Below are 19,733 nucleotides of genomic sequence, written 5' to 3'. Positions count from 1 at the left end.
ATATGCATCTAACGCAGCATTGAAAATGGTTCTATGCCTGAATTCCGCATTTGCAGCAGGACCTTTTCTACTTTCCGCAAAACTCCTTTCTTTCCAAAGGCATCTATTAAAGAGCAGAAGGTATGAGTGTCTTCCTTCACTCCCATAGATCGCATCTCACGATAGGCAGTAGGCCTGCTTTACCATAGGCGTGAATGAGAATATTATACGTTATGGTATCACCCCTATAGTAGTATGTACGCATGAAATCAAGTACAGTCTCCATCTTCTCATATTGACACTCGATTGCGTATGCTTGTATAAGGGTGTTGAATGTGATAACATCAGGTCGACATCCAAAGCTTTGCAGCTTCATGTACCATTGCTCCATTGCTCTGATATTCCCTGCCCTTGAAAATTTTCGTAGGATAGCATTCTGGGTCCTACAATCGCAAAAAAATCCATGCTTTCCATCGAGGCGCCGGGCCTTTTGGAGGTCGGGAACTTGGCACGCTCTACTAAATGAACGACACCAATGCCCGACTGAGAGAAGGGTCATGCGGGATCGAAAGGGGTGCAGGGAGAGTAGGGTGTGAAAAGACAAGCGTATTTCTTTGGAGACGAAAGCAAGCGTATTTGTTTGGAAGCCTATTTCAAAAACCCAGCGTACGCGTACGTAAGAGGAGACAAGGGTCAAGTGTTTGGGCAATCATATAAAAGGGGTACATGATTCTTGCAATCTCTAAGAACTCACCACCAGTACCTTCAACGTCCTCTCTTTCGCGTCTTCAAGAATAACCCGTCTACAAGGCTCTCCAGATATGGCTGCAATTCAAGCTACCCACCTGATACTCCAATCCCCCTCGGAACAGGCTTGTGGAAACGACGCGGCACTGGTCTCCAGATTCGACAATCTAACTCGAGATTCCGCGCAAGTGCAACGCCTAGTTTTGCAAAAAATCCTGCAGCGCAATGGGGAGACGGTGTACTGGCAACAGCAGCTCAACTTGCATATGAAGGCGAACGGATCGCGGCAGCCCACGGACGGTCGTGCGCTGGAGGAGAGGTTCCGAGCAGCAGCGCCTCTGTCGACGTATCAAGATATTGAGTCTCATGTAGAGGGCATTGCTGACGGCAAAGGCTCCTCTTTACTGTGCGGTGATCCTGTGATACACCTGAACATGAGGTATGTAAGCCATTGCATTTGCAGTCCGATCTAAGAACGAATGTGACGCATGGCGTTGTTAGAGCTTCAAAGCAAGCCAGGAGATATAATTGGTGCCTAATTCATTGTGGTTGTACACTGAGTAATGCAGCTCCGGAACATCCTCAGGAAAGCCTAAAAGGTTTCCTGCCACTCAACTCACAGCCCAGCACCCTATCGACACCATGTGGCTGAGCGCGGCATTCAGAAACAGGTTCGCATCACAAACGCGTACCTCGTCTCACCAATGGATGAATTTTGTTTCTCGTAACTGGGCAACTCCGAGTTTTGACACAACACAGAATATGCCACCCTGCAAAAGCGAACTTTTACGAGAGATCCATGTGCTTCGTCCTACCTAGTATTTAAGATTGAAACACTTGTATGTGTTGGCAGGATTTACCCGATCTCAGACGGAGGAAAATGCCTGGCTTTTGTCCATGCACCCAAACGTTTCGACACAAACTGCGGGATCAAGGCAGGCGGCGTGACTGCCAACTACTTTTGGAGCGACGCGTTCAGACATAAGACCCAAAGGCGCCCTCCAATGGTCAATTTTGCGAGCCCAGACGAAGTGATCTTCGAGCCCGATGCTCAACAATCTATCTACTGTCACCTTGTTTGTGCACTGGTGCGCTCTACAGAGCTGGAATTGTGTTCATCTCTGTTCCCTTTCAGCATCATCCAGGCTTTCAAGATGTTCGAGAAAGTCTGGCCATATATCTGCGATGATATTGAGAGAGGGACCTTGAGCACACGGATCACGAGCCCAATTTTAAGAGCAGCCATGCGCGAAGTCCTATACTGGCCTAATCCACAGCTTGCCAAGTTTGTTCGGAAGGAATGTGAAAAGTCGTCTTGGTCCGGCATCGTCGAGCGATTGTGGCCAACGTTAAAGTATGTGCACTGCGTTCTAACTGGTCCGATGGCATCCTATTTGCCCTTGCTAAGATACTACTGTGGACAGTTACCATTAGTATGTGGAGACTACGGGTGCTCTGAATGTGCTTGGCTCGGCATTAACATGGACCCGAGGTCCACACCAGAGGCTGTTTCGTTCACACTGGTACCACATCTTGCATACGTGGAGTTTTTGCCTGTTACATGGAACCGCGCTGAACAGAAAAGTCTCGTTGGAATGGAGCAAGTGGAAGTGGGACAAGAGTACGAGATCATTTTGACGACGTATGCAGGTAGTATATTTGCCTGTTACACTGCATGGTAGCTTCAGCATTGCACCACTTGTGAAATTGTTTCGTAGGCACGAATTCATAATTTCAAACAATGGATCACTCATGTATGCACATACATACACGATTTTTTACATAACCAGTCCTGTATTAATCGGTTTAATATGTGTGCCAAGAATGCCTAATTCCATAACAAGGTGATGAGTATGCATCTAGAGTGCAAATTGAACTTAAATTTGTGTTCGGCGGTGATCACAGGGCTATGTAGGCATCGAGTGGGCGACATTGTAAAGGTAACGGGGTTCTACAACACGGCTCCACAGTTTGCATACGTGGCGAGGAGGAACGGCCTCCTAAGCGTGTGCGATGACAAGACGGATGAGAAAGAGTTGCGAGAGGTGGTGGAGAAAGCGGCGGAAATACTCAAGGAAGCGGGCCTCGACCTAGTGGAGTACAGCAGCTATGCATCAAAAGGTGGAGAAGGGGAGGTAGCGGGTAAGTATGAGATATACTGGGAAGTGAAGGGCAGGGAGGTGGAGGTGGAGGTGGAGAGGGCAAGCCGACTGCTGGAGAGATGTTGCACAGCAATGGATAGGGGGCTAGGGTACTTTTATAGGAAGGGCAGGATGGAGGGGATGATAGGACCATTGGAGGTGTGTGTGGTGAGAGAGGGCACATTTGCGAGGATGGCAGAGGAGGCAATGCGCAACGGTGCCCACCTTCTACAGTACAAGACACCCAAGATGGTGGTATCACCACCTCTCCTAGCTGTGCTCCGTGTCGGCACTCTCGCTCGTTTCACTAGCCCGCCCATGCCCCCACAACTTGTCGCCCCCCAACCCCACCCCTCTCATCCTCCTACCCGTGTTCTATCTTCACTCTAAGTTAACCAAGCATGTCTCACTCTTAACATCATTGAGCACTACTATTTACACTCACTATCACCAGCCACCACAGGTCGCCCCCAACTTGTTGGAGATTAATCTCACATCACGATCATCCAACAATAGGACAAGACAATGCACTCTGTGCCTCCCTATTGTAAAACCATGTTACCTTTACAATGTCACTCATGCAATACTTGCATAGCCCTGTGACCACCACGGTACAGAAATTGTGTAATTTCTTTCTCATGCTTATAAATGGTATGATCAAAGGCATTAGCTTTTTAGGGAAGCTCTAGTGTTGAAATTCTTGACACAAATAAGTGATTTGGTGTTAGAAATTATTGTTGGCACATATAAGTGACTATGTTATATAAAAAGTTGTGTTCATGTGCTAGTCTCGAACATATGAGCGATGTAGTGTTTGACATTATAGGATTAGGTTATATAAAGAATTTGTGGACTATAGCAAAACAGAAAACACCATCATTCTCTACAATAGAAGCCTCATGGGATGCACTATGAAGTAACCCCATGTATCACGTAGGTTCAAGGGGTATTTTAAAAACCACTTAACTCAAATTTTCCCCCCAATAAAAACATTCCTCTTTACTTTTGTAATAAGTGAATTTTTTCTAAAATTTAATAAAAAACCCCTGCTGTTATTGTAAACGTGTTACATTTTCTAATAAATTTGAATTGAAATACCCCTCCTTTTGAATGCACGTGGTACAATAAATTCTATGAGGTGAACTCCCCAAAGTTTAAGCACAATCTCAAGTGGTAGCATTTTGTCAAAGACTTGGTCAAATGATCCAAGAGTTGATCATTTTTTGTGCAAAGTGCAATGAATTTGTCCACCAACACCCACATAAATCTCATGAGACATTTGTTAAAAATTCTCTAGACTATTCTTTCGAAGGTATCCGGAGTGGCATTAAGCTGAAAATCATGGCATTGAATGCACTGAAGCATCTTATTCTATCATATGAAAACTTTAGGACAACATTGCACATCCTATAGACGATTACAGATCCTATTAATTAGATCTTTTTTAGTCATAAGAAGTCTCAAGTAATGCACTTTTGAATGAACACTTGGTTGCATGTATGTGTACAACAAAACTTTTATGTCATGAATAAATTCCTATCCCCAAAGAGTCTAGGATACATGCTTCACATGCAAAATAGTAGTTCCAATGTTTGATGATCACAATCAAGAAGGCAATTCCATAATATTCTAGTCTCATATTCAAGTTTGAAATTCTTAGGTTAATTTACACACCAAGTTTGTGGAATTTTTTTATCTATATACAATAAATTGCTCGAGTGTCATAGTACTTATGGCTATATGGATCCAATAGATAACATGGACAATTACTCTTATCTTGAACCAATCAAGAATGAGGTCATAGACCTTAGGTAAAGTATTCCACCATCTTTCAATATTCACTTTTGCAATCTATTTTGGAATTCGCAAACAAAATTTTATTCTTATATATACAAATTTCATAGTGAACACCTCTTTCTTGAGCTTCTGCCCTCTACTCTCAACCAGTAAATGTTACGATAATGAAGCACCAATATGTACATATAAGAATCTCGATAAAAATACGATAATAACATGCATAGGTGTCCCAAGTTTGATTAGTATACAGGTGTTATATTTACTCACATTTATAGGTGCAATTCATCACGTTCAATGATATGGATTAAAAACAATTCTTCATTAGCCGAGGGTATTTTGCTTGGGAAAAAGATGATAACTGCAGTTTGAGAGAGCTTCTTCAAAGGATGCACAAGAGAAGGCACCTTCATCTTGTAAGTGAGTTCCGGAGTAGGTAGTATCCATCATCTTCTACTTTGTTGAAAATTCTCATTCGACATGGCAAACACATAGGAAGCATCTTCAGATGAAGGAGCTATGGGGGGCGAAGTTTCCCTTGATTGTCTTTTAGGTTCAGGAGAGAGTGCTCTCTTGACATAATACTTGGTTATTTCTGCCATGCTCACAGACAAACGGAGGGCTAGATGGGATGCACACCCAAATGGAGAGAAGCAGATGGGGCACGAGAAGGACTGACAGGCTGTACGGATGTACGAAAAGACTGACAGGCTGTATTGAAAGACTGACAGGGTGTACGAAAAGACTGACATGCTGTACGGAAAGAGTGACGGTTGTACGGAAAGGCTAACAGTTGCATGGAAAAACTGACATGCTGTACGGACGTACGGAAAGGTAGGCTGCAAGAAAAGGTACGGCGATGTAGGCAGGTACAGAGCTCCGTTCAAAGCTGCGCAGAGGCAAGCCAAACCTGACGTAGTTGTTTCTACTATCGTACGGAAACATTACGGTGGCCGTACAGATGTACGAATGGAGAGGCAGGCTGCATGCGATCCCTGACGAGGCTGAACAGCAGAGGTGTCGAGCTCTCACCACACTCCTCTCTCACACACACACCACACCACACCACACACGAATACACACACACTTTTTTCTTGTGAAACCAAGAAAATTATATTGTCCCCCTCCTCCCTCCACCACTTCCATCTCCACCACGCCCTCCCCCCCCCCCTTCTCCCTCCACCACCACCCTTTCTTCCCCCCCTCCCCACCCCCCTTCCATCTCCTCCACCCCGCCTCCACCACCACCCCTCCCCCCCTCCACCTCCCCCCCTCCACCCCCCCTTCCATCTTCTCCACTCCCCCTCCACCACCACCCCCTCCCCCCGCCCCCTCCTCCATCTCCCCCTCCCCCTCCACCACCACCCCCTCCCCCCCCCCCCCCCTCTCCTCCATCCCCCCCTCCACCACCACCCCTTCCCCCCCCCCCCCTCTTTCTCTCTCTCTCGCTTTTCCCCCCCCTCTTTCTCTCTCTTTTCTCCTTTTCTCTCTACTACCTCCTTCTCTCTCTCTCTCTCTCTCTCTCTCTCTCTCTCTCTCTCTCTCTCTCTCTCTCTCTCTCTCTCTTTCTCTCTCTCTCTTTTCCACGTCTCTCTCCCCCGTTCCCCCCTTCTCTCTCTCTCTCTCTCTCTCTTTCCCCCCTTCTCTCTCTTTCTCTCTCTCTCTCTCTCTCTCTCTCTCTCTCTCTCTCTCTCTCTCTCTCTCTCTCTCTCTCTCTCTCTCTCTCTCTCTCTCGCTCTCTCTTTTCCCCGCTTCTCTATCTCTCTCTCTCTCTCTCTCTCTCTCTCTCTACCTCCTCCCTTGTCGACCGCTCCACCAACTAAACCACCCTACACATCCTATAGACGATTACAGATCCTATTAATTAGATCTTCTTTAGTCATAAGAAGTCTCAAGTAATGCACTTTTGAATGAACACTTGGTTGCATGTATGTGTACAACAAAACTTTTATGTCATGAATAAATTCCTATCCCCAAAGAGTCTAGGATACATGCTTCACATGCAAAATAGTAGTTCCAATGTTTGATGATCACAATCAAGAAGGCAATTCCATAATATTCTAGTCTCATATTCAAGTTTGGAATTCTTAGGTTAATTTACACACCAAGTTTGTGGAATTTTTTTATCTATATACAATAAATTGCTCGAGTGTCATAGTACTTGTGGCTATATGGATCCAATAGATAACATAGACAATTACTCTTATCTTGAACCAATCAAGAATGAGGTCATAGACCTTAGGTAAAGTATTCCACCATCTTTGAATATTCACTTTTGCAATCTATTTTGGAAGTCGCAAACAAAACTTTATTCTTATATATACAAATATCATAGTGAACACCCCTTTCTTGAGCTTGTGTAGTCTACTCTCAACCAGTAAATGTTACGATAATGAAGCACCGATATTTACATATAAGAATCTCGATAAAAATACGATAATAACATGCATAGGTGTCCCAAATTTGATTAGTATACAAGTGTTATATTTACTCACATTTATAGGTGCAATTCATCACGTTCAATGATATGGATTAAAAACAATTCTTCATTAGCCAAGGGTATTTTGCCTGGGAAAAAGATGATAACTGCAGTTTGAGAGAGCTTCTTCAAAGGATGCACAAGAGAAGGCAACTTCATCTGGTAAGTGAGTTGCGGAGCAGGTAGTATCCATTCTCTTCTACTTTGTTGAAAATCCTCATTCAACATGTCAAACACATAGGAAGCATCTTCAGATGAAGGAGCTATGGGGGGCGAAGTTTCCCTTGATTGTCTTTTAGGTTCAGGAGAGAGTGCTCTCTTGACATAATACTTGCTTGTTTCTGCCATGCTCACAGACAAATGGAGGGCTAGATGGGAGGCACACCCAAATGGAGAGAAGCAGACGGGGCACGAGAAGGACTGACAGGCTGTACGGATGTACGGAAAGACTGACAGGCTATACGGAAAGATGGACAGGGTGTACGGAAAGACTGACATGCTGTACGGAAAGAGTGACGGTTGCATGGAAAGGCTAATGGTTGCACGAAAAAACTGACAAGCTGTACGAATATACGAAAAGGTAGGCTGCAAGAAAAGGTATGGTGATGTAGGCAGGTACAGAGCTCCATTCAAAGTTGCGTAGAGGCAAGCCAAACTTGACGTAGTTGTTTCTACTGTCATACGGAAACAGTACGGTGGCCATACAGATGTATGGATGGAGAGGCAGGCTGCATGTGATCCCTGACGAGGCTGAACAGCAGAGGTGTTGAGCTCTCATCACACTCCTCTCTCACACACACACCACACCACACCACACACGCATACACACACACTTTTTTTTTGTGAAACCAAGAAAAATATATTCTCCCCCTCCTCCCTCCACCCCTTCCATCTCCACCACCCCCTCCCCCCCACCCCCTCTTCTCCCTCCACCACCACCCTTTCTTCCCCCCCTCCCCACCCCCCCTTCCATCACCTCCACCCTGCCTCCACCACCACCCCCTCCCCCCCCCCTCCTCCATCCCCCCCTAGTGTAGCTTACTTTAACTTAGTTAGGTTTAACTTGGATTCCTCTTGGCTATATCGATCCAATAGATGACATAGACAATTACTCTTATCTTGAACCAATCACGAATGAGGTCATAGACCTTAGGTAAAGTATTCCACCATCTTTCAATATTCACTTTTGCAATCTATTTTGGAATTCGCAAACAAAACTTTATTCTTATATATACAAATTTCATAGTGAACACCCCTTTCTTGAGCTTATGCCCTCTACTCTCAACTAGTAATTGTTACAATACTGAAGCACCAATATTTACATATAAGAATCTCGATAAAAATACGATAATAACATGCATAGGTGTCCGAAATTTGATTAGCATACACGTGTTATATATACTCACATTTATAGGTGCAATTCATCACATTCAATGATATACATTAAAACAATTACTTATGCATCAAACACAAGTATGGTTACATGGTCCTAAAAAATAAGAGAATTTTTCCCAATGATAATTATGACACTTGATCTTCTAAGAAATTCCATAATTTCACCCATCAAATGATATAAGGTGCAAGGCTTGAGTCAACAACCAATCTAAAGAGGCAAAAACAAGAGCCCTCTCATAACTTATTTATGGTTTTGATTGTATGTAGACTTTTTTTATATATGTTACAAAAGAGTTATGTTTTTTGTACTAATACTCTACTTATACATGGTGTTCTTTGGGTCTTGCGTAAGAGGTTATATGTTGTGAGTGGAATTTGCTGATTAAGGGACAAAATTTGTGAAATTCAAAGAGAAGGAAGTTTGATCCACACACTAGGATACATATCTTGACATAAGCTACATGAAATGATGATTATGTAGAAATTGATTAGCTAACATCAGACATCAAGAGTAGACTTGAAAATTGTAGGGGAGTTATCACAAGATCTACCTTCTCCATTGAAAGTTGTAAGGGAGGTATCGCTAGAGGTGCCTTCCTCATTACTAACAATCAACCAATTTTACTTGAGTGGTTACATGTCACCACAGCGGAGGAGGCATTAATTCAACAAGTCACCGCAGCAAAGGAGGCATGGATGGTCTTGAAAAATCAGTATGATACCATGAATCAGATGCGGATTCAGAATCTGGAGACTCAACTCGCGAACGAGAAGTTGTCTGAGTTTGAAGCGACAGAGAAGTTCATCACCAGGGTGAAAGATCAGATGATTGCGATTGGCATCACCATCACCAGCGAGAATCTAGCACGAAGGTGCATACGGATTCTCCCACCAAAGTACGATGGTCTTGTTATGGCACTGAATACGCAAAACAGATATTTGCCCCTCAACTTTGAGGTTTTCAGCGCGATGCTTCTGGAGGAGGAGATGCGTCAAAAGACGAGGACTGGAGAAGATTCCGCTTTCTGGATTGGATCAAAGGAAGGTAAGGGTAAGGACTCTGGTAACCCATCTGATGATAAAAAGAGAAAGAAGAAGATCAAGTGCTTCTATTGCAACAAGGCAGGGCACAAGCAGAATAAGTGCAGAATGAGCATCCCAGATGAAGTCCCTGATGCATGTATATTTATGATAAGAATAGAAGAACCACCAAACTGGTATAACAAGATATTATTTTTCCTTACTGATGGACTAATTCTAGAAACATTGAATAGAGATCAAAGAAAAAAATTAGTATTGCAAAGCAGACCTTTCCTTATCATTGCTGGAGTGTTGTACAAAAGAGGTATCGACCAGGTCATCAGAAGGTGTGCCCAAGACCATGAGCAAAAAACTGCGTTAGCAGAGGCACATGGAGGGCCAGCAGGAGGCCACTTCTCAGGTGATATCACGGGTAAGAAAATCTTGCAGGCTGGATTATGGTGGCCCACAATGTTAAAAGATGCACACAATTATGCCAAATCATGCTTGTCATGTTAAAGGGATGACCGACCAATGGATAGTGACAGAATGGCAAATCAGTCATTTATTCCATTGGGACCTTTTCAAAAGTGGGGATTGGACTTTATTGGACCAATCAAACCTGCAGCCAAATTCTTAGGTAATCAATATATTCTTGGTGCTATTGATTATTGCACTAAATGAGTTGAGGCTCTAGCATTGAGGACATGCAAAGCTAGAATAGTTGCACATTTTTTGTATCACAATAGTGTAACCAGATTTGGTGTTCCTATTGAGATTGTATTTGACAGACGAACCCATTTCATTAACAAAACCATCAGAAAAATGACCAAGATGCACATGATGCTGCACAAAAAATCCACAACATATACCCACAAGCCAATGGATTGGCTGAGAGCTACAACAAGCTCATGAAAAAGGTTTACAGCAGAATAATTGCTGATCACCTAGAGGATTGGGATCAGCATTTTAGACTCGGTGCTTTGGGCACTTTGGACAGCACACAAGGTAGCCATAGGATTGACACCTTTCAGGCTATTGTATGGTTGTGAAGTAGTGGTACCCATGGAGTTTGTTGCAGGCATAGCAATTGACAACAAACTTTCACCAGAAGACTCCATCCATGCTAGGTTGGAGCAACTTTTACAATTGGATGAAGATAGATTGGCCAGCTCCCTTGGCCAGCTCCCATATAGCTGACATTAACCAAAAAAGAAGGGTAGCCTGGAGATTCAATAGAAATATTAAATTCAAGCTTTTAAAAAACGGAGACTTGGTGTTGATGTTCAACACTAAGCTGGGCAAAATGCCAGGTAAATTCAAATTAAGGTATGATGGTCCATTCAAGGTGATTGATACATATGAGCAAGGGACATTTCTCTTGGCAGACCTACATGGAAACTCCATTGAGAAGCCAATCAATGGTTTTATACTTAAGCCTTACATTGGCCCTGATCCCACACAGGCGAAGATCAACACAATCTCACTGCAGAACCATTTTGAGGTACACAGTTATATAGTCTCTATTTCAACCTATCTGCTCACTAATGGGGTATCATGCAACTTTTCAAAGAAGCCTTCAAAGACAAATTCAGAAGCGTTTCGTGGTGACAGCTCTGAACAACATCATAGAAGCAACCGATCACATGAATAGCAACTATAATCATAGTCCAACCCGATTCTACCAACAATGCAGCAAAGACATTGCCACACTTCCATACAGTTCAAGTATAATCAAATACCCTACAATAAACAAAGGTAATTTTGCAGGTGAGAAGATGCAACAACAAGATGAAGATGCAACGAGCTTCACTCCAACAATGCTCCGATGTGTTTCAGACCAAAGTCCAACAAAACTAACTGAGAACTCTACCATAGTTCCGACAGGGACCAAACTAAGCAAATCTAACTCTGATCCACTGCACATGCGTGGCACATGTCTTTTTTGACTTTTTGGAGTACGACTGAGGTCCGCGTATTCAGTCTCGCATTCGATCCACCCACTCCAGTCCGAATTCCATCCAACTCTTGCGTCCTGTCCGACCCTACAGCCTGACTACAATTCTCCACATGAATCGCAACAAAGTCCGACTATGCTCCACCTATCCGCCGCCCTCAGTCTGTCGACTCACAAAATAGACTATACTAGCCGTGCCAACCCATCAGCACCCATATGTACACAGTATCAACGATACAAATTTCGACAAGGCTGCTCACACAAACGACGCCCTCAACATGAGGAAAAGCATCATCGCCGATGCACACCTTACCGACCCCATGATGCAAACCCATATAAGCAAGGAGGGATGGGAGGTGGATTATACACCCACCCAATCGTCGCTTCATACTGCCAGTTTGGCACATGCGAGACTACTAGTGAATCTCCACACAAGCCCAATGAACGATGACTTGTGCAGTCAAGCTTCCCTTCAAATGGCTCCAAAACATAGTTTATGGGTCACAATCCGGCAAGAAAGAGCCCCCGAACAAGCCCAGACGAGGAGAAGGCGATTGTCATCACAGAGAGTGAGGAGACAGAGTCCATGACAAACCCCCCCAACCACCACTCAACAAGCAGATTGTGACGGCCAGTTTCACCATCTTCAAAGTCTCTCTAGACCTCAACAATGGACCTCAACCAAAACCAGAAGTGGTTAAAGAAGATTGGCTTGCTTCAGTATGCAAGGCTTCCGTGGAGATCGTGGGAGGCTCCGCAAGATCCTCTCGTGCAATATGAAGCTTTCTAGAAATCGGGAGGTATGTTGAGTAACACTCTCATGGTGACACCCGAGATTATCTATGAGGTTTTTCACTTGCTTTTGATCAGGGAGGAAGTTGCATGCAACAAAGATATCGATAGTGAGATGCACAAGGAATTTGGACCGCCTGGAACGCAGAAAAATTATTTTTGTGAGTGATGTACAAGATACAAGCCGCCGCCAAAAACTGTTGTGGTATCTAGAAAGAATGTAGCTTTTGGTGAAGCCCAACACAGAGAGCCGAGATTCATATGCAGTACTCCACGTAGCAGAGAAGGGCACACGCATAAGTTGGGCTCACCTATTGCACACACGTCTCATGGGGGAGATAGCAAAGAAAGATTTGACTACATCAAATGCACATTCGAAGATTGCACCGTTCATTACAGCATTGCTTGAATTTGCAACACAAAATAAGGAAGAAGTGCCAAACGTCATTATACAATACACAGAGGATCAAAAAAACCAGAAGCATGATAGAACAATGCAAGACAACAAAGAATCTGACAAATTAAAGGCTGCAATAGTGCAAGATTTGCAAGCGGCTCAGTACTCTCAGGATGAGGCATTACAAGCAGTGTATGGTAAGTCCTTGGCAGATACACTCTGGGACACACCATTGGAAAAGGAGGAGATGCCCCCTCAGCAAATAGAACATAAACCCACCAAAAAAATCAAGCTCAATCAACGAGCTAAAGCATAGATGCCGAAGGAAGCATGGCTCACGACATGGCTTGTTTGTTGCTCAACTCACCCCCCAAGTCCTAATTTGAAAATTTGTCTCCAATCCGCAAGCTCGACTTGCAGAGGAAACTCCTGTGAAGGACAAACAGGCATTCGTAGCAAACGCAGAGGTGTCATGCATGCAAGTTGGCAATGCCCTACTCATATTCCAACATTATTTTGAACACCAACAAAACAAACAAGCTAAGCTACAGCAACAGATCCAACAGTTCCAGAAAGAAAAAGAGGCAACACAGTAATTCATGATCAAACATTATTCTGACATGCAGCAACAGCTTGCCAATGCACAGGCCAAACTTGCAGAACTTCAGGAAGAATATGCAAAGCCCACAGAGCAGCAGAGCAAACATATTGCAAAGCTGATAGCACAGGTCAAAGTACAACGAGATTGCATGCCGACTATGATAGAATGGCTCCAAGAAATGAAAGATGAATGTTTTGTCCAGCTCGACCATATGGGAACAAGTCATAATGACCTTCAAATCGAAAATCTTTTGTTAAAGCAATAGCTTCATGCACTACCACATGTAGAACAGCAACTCAAGGAAATGGCCGACGAGGTAGATGGCCTATTCCTTAGAAAATATGACTTTCTGAATTGAAGAATCAGCTGATCCGGACATCCCAAGAGTCGTGGAATACCTTGACGGGCAGAGTCTTTACTATAGCAAAAGACCATACGATGCTTTCGCATTGGCTGCATATGCCTACAAGGCCATGGCCTATGAGCTGGAGACTCTAGGGGAAAAATCAAAGGATGCCCAGAAAAAGCAGATGCCACTGGAGGACCCTCTCACAATCTTCGACACAAGGAAAGCAGAAACTTTTGCAAATTTCGATGAACCTGCAGAATTCATGATAGAAATTACTAAGCTTACAGCAGAATAGCTTGAGGAACATGCCAGCACAGAAGTCAGAACTAACCCCAGCCACTCCAGTAGAACCCCAGTGAACAGCGAGAAGCAGTAGAAGCACCACCGGATACTCAAGAAAAGAAAGAAGAAATCGAAACTGCGAATCCAGTTGTCACACGCCGGGGAACACTGATTGACCTCAATGCTTCACATATCTTCAAGATGCACTTGAAGGAGTATTTTCAGTAAAGAAGGGTTCGTGTCCTCGACTTTTTGTGAAAAAGCCTCTCCATTGGAAGTCCCAGGTGTTGAAGGTATAGCCTCCACCCACGTGGACACTGACCATGGGATAGGTTAAATACACCTCTAGTAAGAGGGAGTTATTAGGACAAGGTAGTGGGATAATTTTGTAACTGCAGGGATAGTTGTAACTGTCCCTAACAGCACTCCTTAGTGGCCTTATCCAACACGTAATTTTTTTGACTATGATTGTTACATTTTGAAACTTGTTGTTGCCTTACAACACGGACTAATCTCAGATGGCTATAAAACCTTGTATCAGCTCTTGTTGAGAGTTTGAGTTGTTGAGTTGATGTATTCTCTGGCAAAACATAATATACAAGAAGCATACTACCTTTTGTAAGATTTCCTCTCTGCCCTTTTTACATCTCCTGATAGTCTTTTGTAGTCCGATTACTTTCTGACTATACTCCCACTTCTGGCACCTTGTTGTCAGGAGTGCAGATGTATTTGTGTTTTTCATTTATTTGAAGACACGATGAACAAAGTCCAATAGACCCTCTTCGTCTCGACAAAAGGTGTCTAGTGGCATATTTTAAACATCATAATTTATATTCAAAAGGTTAGAGATGTAGAAGAGAAAGAGATAGATAGTAACGTCTAATAATGCAACCATTGCTTGTTCACCACTAATATAATTCATATCTATCTATCAAGTAAAAAATACTTAAATCGATTTATGTAGTTTAATAATCCTTATATCCAATTATCGGAATGGATATATAGCAATTATGAAATGTTATTGCTAATGATAATGGCTTGGAGTAACTCCCACACATGTGTCAAAGATGGGTTGAGGAGTAAAGATCTAAGAGTCCAAGGTATGATAGTAGTAATGTTAAAAAATGATGGCTAAAATTTACATCATAGTTCAGTACCATTGTCACACTTGTGTCAACTCATAAGACCGATCTTGAAAAAGCGTCCCACACCATTTTTCGCCACGTGGCCCCCTTCTATTTTGGTTCTTTCTCTCTCACTCACTCACACTTTCTTTTTTTAAGGGCTCTCTCTCTCTCTCTCACACACAGAGTTTGCAAATCATTCATTCCTATACACGGCCTTCCATCACAAGTTTTGGAAATTAATCATTCATTCATCTTGACAATTGTTTTCCTTTGATAGAACCAATTGAAAGCAGTGCTCACGAGTACAAGTACTCACTTGTTTCTCTACTCGTTGATAATTGTGACAGGACACTTTGTAGCATGATTTTGCAATCACAAAACTTTAAATATGTCTTTTATTTGATAAATCATGTCTTCCTTTGCAGTGATGTAGGTTGGAAACTTATTTGAATTAACATGAACTCAACACAACAATTAGCAAAATAGTAGACTATGAGTGTAAAATGTTTTGACTTAAATTTAGCAGCAAAAATACGGAACCCCCTCCTGCACATGTCGACCCTTCTCCCTCTCAAAAAGATCGGGAGAGGTGGCCTATGAGACCATGCACATCTTGGATATAATTAAATTTGTTTTTGGGAATTGCCAAGCATACCCATGGCAAGAAGGAGCAGGCCTTGAACCAGGGGTTGGAGATTTAGACATTATTTCCTTGCAGAGACTTGGGAACATGATGCATGAAGGCTGCCCTGTGCTGAAGAGTTTTGAGGTACACTCTATATAGATGCCCATAAAGAGAGAGAGAGAGAGAGAGAGAGATGGCTGTGGACACTACCTTCATTGCTTTCTGTTGGGGCTTGGTAATGGCCAGTAATTCACCCCTGCACATATGTGCTGCTACATCTGCTGTTGCTCGAAGACTGTTGGCTACTGCTACTGAGATCTGCTGAAGTTGATGCTGTGTTGCTGCTCTTGAGAGGGGTGAAGGTACTGCTGGGGTTGCTGATGGCCTGAGTCATGCTTCTGGAGGTAAAGCGAACACGGGAGGCCCTTGCTGAAGGAGGGAATCTTACAGGAGCTTCTGCTTCACTGGGAGGCTGCTCACTGGCCGATCTAGTCTGTGGCCTTCCAGATGCCAATGATGCAAGCCACGCCCTCCCCATCAAAGTCTATAGCCTTCACATCTCCTGAAGGAAAGGATGAGGAGTGGATGAAATAGGAAGGGTTGTATTGTATCTCCCTAACTATAGTTGTTTTCTATACAAACCGACCAGCAGGTTGACCTAGGGGACAGGGAAGACCTGGGACAGATCCCCTACTACATTGCAACCTGGCAAATGATACTTCTGGTCCAACCACGGCCAATCACCCTGGGCCAGGTTGGGAAGGAGCCTACTTACAGCCAGCTTTCAGATGACATTCCACCTGACGTGTGTTACCTGCATCAAATAAATGATGACATTTCATGCTCCTAGGACTGTCACAACAGATTCTTTGCAGAAAAAAAAAAAGGGGGCTGTCACAACAGAAGAGACAATCACCCTGGGCCAAGAAGAGGTTGGGAAGGAAGCTATTACAACCAGCTTTCAGATGACATTCACCTGACGTGTTAGCTGCATCAAACAAATGATGACATTTCATGCTCCCAGGACTGTCACAACAGGAGCCAGCCATGGAGGGATAGAAGACAATCAATAGGTTCCATGAGGCAGCCAAGCAAGTGGATACATGGATTGCCACAATCGAAACTGCTACTTGGCAGGCGATAGTAGATCAGCAGCTGTACATGCACAGCAAAGACATTAGTACCTGGTAGGAGCTGACAGACTTCCACAGAGCTACAAATACCAACAGGCAAGCCAGCAGCAGCAGCACAGGAAGCCGAATAGGCCATCCTGACGGGGGGACATCAACGTATGCCTCCCCTTCATTCCTCATCAGCCCACAGCAGTTTGGCCTCTTCATTAAGACCCCCCTTAGCAGACTCAGCTCACTTAGAAGGCTCTTCATTCATGCCTAACGAGGACCTCTTAGTAGTACTATAGCACTAGTGGCAATCAGTGTACCCAAGTGTACAATGCCAAGCCATTATCAATAAGCAGCAGGTAGTGAACATACATGGAAGTACTCTAATAAGTAATCCATGTGTGTATTGAGCACAATAAGTGTCTATCTTACAAGGGTATTAAAGAAATCTCCAGCAACAGATTACCTTGAAACAACAGCATAGATATTGGACCTGTTTTGCCAGCAAATATCCTCTACAGAGCCTCTCATGGGGAGGTTGATGAGATTGATTTTGGAAAAAGGCAACCTTGTGACGCCTAAGGAGCAACACATGGTACTGGAGGCCTACTTTGACACACACATAAAGGACTTGAACAGGTCCAGCATGAAGGCAGGGAAGCAGGACCAGGATTGCGACTGATTCGAGAGCACTTCTGGCCAGGGAAAGGCCTGGGCTGGAATCAGGTCGGATGAGCCTAGGCCAGTGGCAGGCTGCCATGTGACCAGACTGGGCAGTAAACTACAGCAGACCCAGTCAGATCTACAGACTGGTGGGTCGCCTATTACAGTCGGCTGCTTTTAGGGCTGGGACTCCAGCCTATAAACGGGAGCTATTCCATGGCTCAAACCATCCATTCGATGAGCAGATTTTGGGAACATTCCAGCCTGCTTCAATGTGCCCTCCCGGAGGAAGTGGCTGCGTGCAACATACAAGGAGCTCATAAGTCCTCACCATTGGCCCTCACAGCAGCAAGGAAGAAGGGATCGCTGAGGGAACTTGTGCCTCTGCAAAGGCTGCATTCAGAGCAGCAGGGAGGTCAAGGAAACATAACAAGCACTGCCTTGGAATTGGCTGTTCATAGGAGCAGCAAGGAGGGGTGATTGCAGGGCACACATACGAGGCCCACTCAAGCTCTAGAGGAGCCCTAGTGTTTTAGAAGTGCCAAGGGTAGGAGAACAGCCTTGTATGAACAGGAGTACACATCTAGTCAGCATCCACTAATACAAGGTGGTATACTGGGCATTGTGTCCACATTGGACAGACATATACTTTGCTGGTTCGATGTCTCTCTTTTGAGCACTGTCTATTTACTGTCTGCACATCTATTGAAGTACACACTAAGGACAAGAAGTTTGGATTTGAATATACCATTATGTGAGTTCCTCCGCTCAAAAACTCTCTCTCTCTCTCTTGGGTTAGCTTCCACTGCACATACCCTCTCTTGTATTCTCTAACACAACTTAAGCCTTATGTATCCAGTTCGTCGTTGTAACCGTATTTGCATATGGGACTAATCTTAAGTTCCCCAAGTTCATAGATCTAGTAACACTTTCGTAAGATTGCCTCCTTTTGTCCCTGGAAGGGAATATGCATTCATGCTGGCTTTTTTGCTAATCAGGGACGATGGCCCTTCTTCATGTGTATCTGGTCAAGCTGACCCTATTAAAAGAGGTTTAGTCTACCTTAATTGTACTAAGCTTCATTTTGTAGTTAATTTGCGAGAGGTTAAGCCTTTTAAATGTATAACAATGGGTTCCATTCCATGGCTTCCATATATTTATTGGCCCTTCACCCTCTTTCACCTCTCTCCTCCATTTTCATTCATCTTCCTCCATTTATTTCGTTGTCAAATTCTATTACTTTAGTGCAGGGAGTTAGTGGTTGTGCCACCTTGTTTTTATCCATTAGGCACCTCCATATGTTACACCAGCCAAGGAGGCGTGGACTCCAGAAGTCTGTTTATTAACTAGATCTTTTTGGGGTTGGTCACCAGCGATGATCAAGTCATATAAATAAGGTATCATGATCGTCCTCCTGTTCGCCTTTGTGAAGAGATACATGGTGGCATTCAAGGGACTATGAGAGAGACTGATCCTCAAGAAGTTGTCATCGATCTTCCAGTCCCAAGTGTTCCAAATGACAGGCTTTTGGGACTGTTCATTGATTTCTTGGTGTAGAAGGGTAGCAGGAATCCGCTAAGATCTTCCAGAGAAGTAATCTTTGAAGGTTCTAAAGAGATTCAGGAGGGACGTCTATACAGAAGCTGTGACCCTTGAGCTGTGACCCAGCGGCATAGTTACTAGGGAACGGCAACTTTTTGGGATGGGCGAGCGTGGAAGGCGTCAGATGACATGCCATCAAATGACATGCAAATATACCAAGACATGAAAACAAAATCCCTTTTTAACACTAAACTTTCCATCTCAGCTTTAAACTTTAAAAAAAACACAAATCGCTCAGAGGAAGGGGCCAAGAATAAAGACTGAGAGAAGGGCTGAGAGGAAAGGCTGAGAAGAGCGGGCTGCGAGGAGTAAGGGGCCAAGGTGCTGAGATGATTGCAAGGTAGATAGCAGGGCAGGAGTGCCAGGAGTAAGGGGCCGGCATGAGGGTACTCAGGTACATCTGGGTATGGGGTTACTTATTAGACTAGTACCACCTTGGGTGGGTAAGCACTTCACCAAATGGAGTGGGCTAGAGAGCTCAACATGTGACCCTCACGTGCAGACTATGGGCTGTAGGACTAGGGCAGCAACATGCCCTATAAGCCAGCCACAAGACAATCCATCTCTTTGGCATATATTCACAGTCCCTTGCGGAACGAGCTTGCAATGGTGCCGAACTTGAGCTACCTATGCGACAGATTCACAATACTGTACTGCTCATG

General features: G+C 44.0%; 1 protein-coding gene across 1 annotated transcript; it reads left to right on the top strand.

Annotated features, from left to right (window-relative positions):
- Nucleotides 1-800: 800 nt before the first annotated feature.
- LOC147882707 (jasmonoyl--L-amino acid synthetase JAR1-like) lies at nucleotides 801-12,473 on the top strand. The gene is made up of 5 exons (XM_087400484.1): nucleotides 801-1,165; nucleotides 1,296-1,397; nucleotides 1,580-2,376; nucleotides 2,632-2,977; nucleotides 12,383-12,473. The coding sequence occupies exons 1-5, from the start codon at nucleotides 801-803 to the stop codon at nucleotides 12,471-12,473; spliced, it is 1,701 nt and encodes a 566-aa protein (XP_087256610.1).
- The last annotated feature ends 7,260 nt before the right edge of the window (nucleotides 12,474-19,733 follow it).

Source organism: Dipteris shenzhenensis, chromosome 29 (assembly GCF_047967505.1).
Source record: "Dipteris shenzhenensis isolate YYH24624 ecotype China chromosome 29, Dip_SZ_1.0, whole genome shotgun sequence".
NCBI classification, from domain to species: Eukaryota; Viridiplantae; Streptophyta; class Polypodiopsida; order Gleicheniales; family Dipteridaceae; genus Dipteris; species Dipteris shenzhenensis.
Note: the sequence above shows the minus strand (reverse complement) of the source record. Positions and strands in the feature narration are given on the sequence as shown.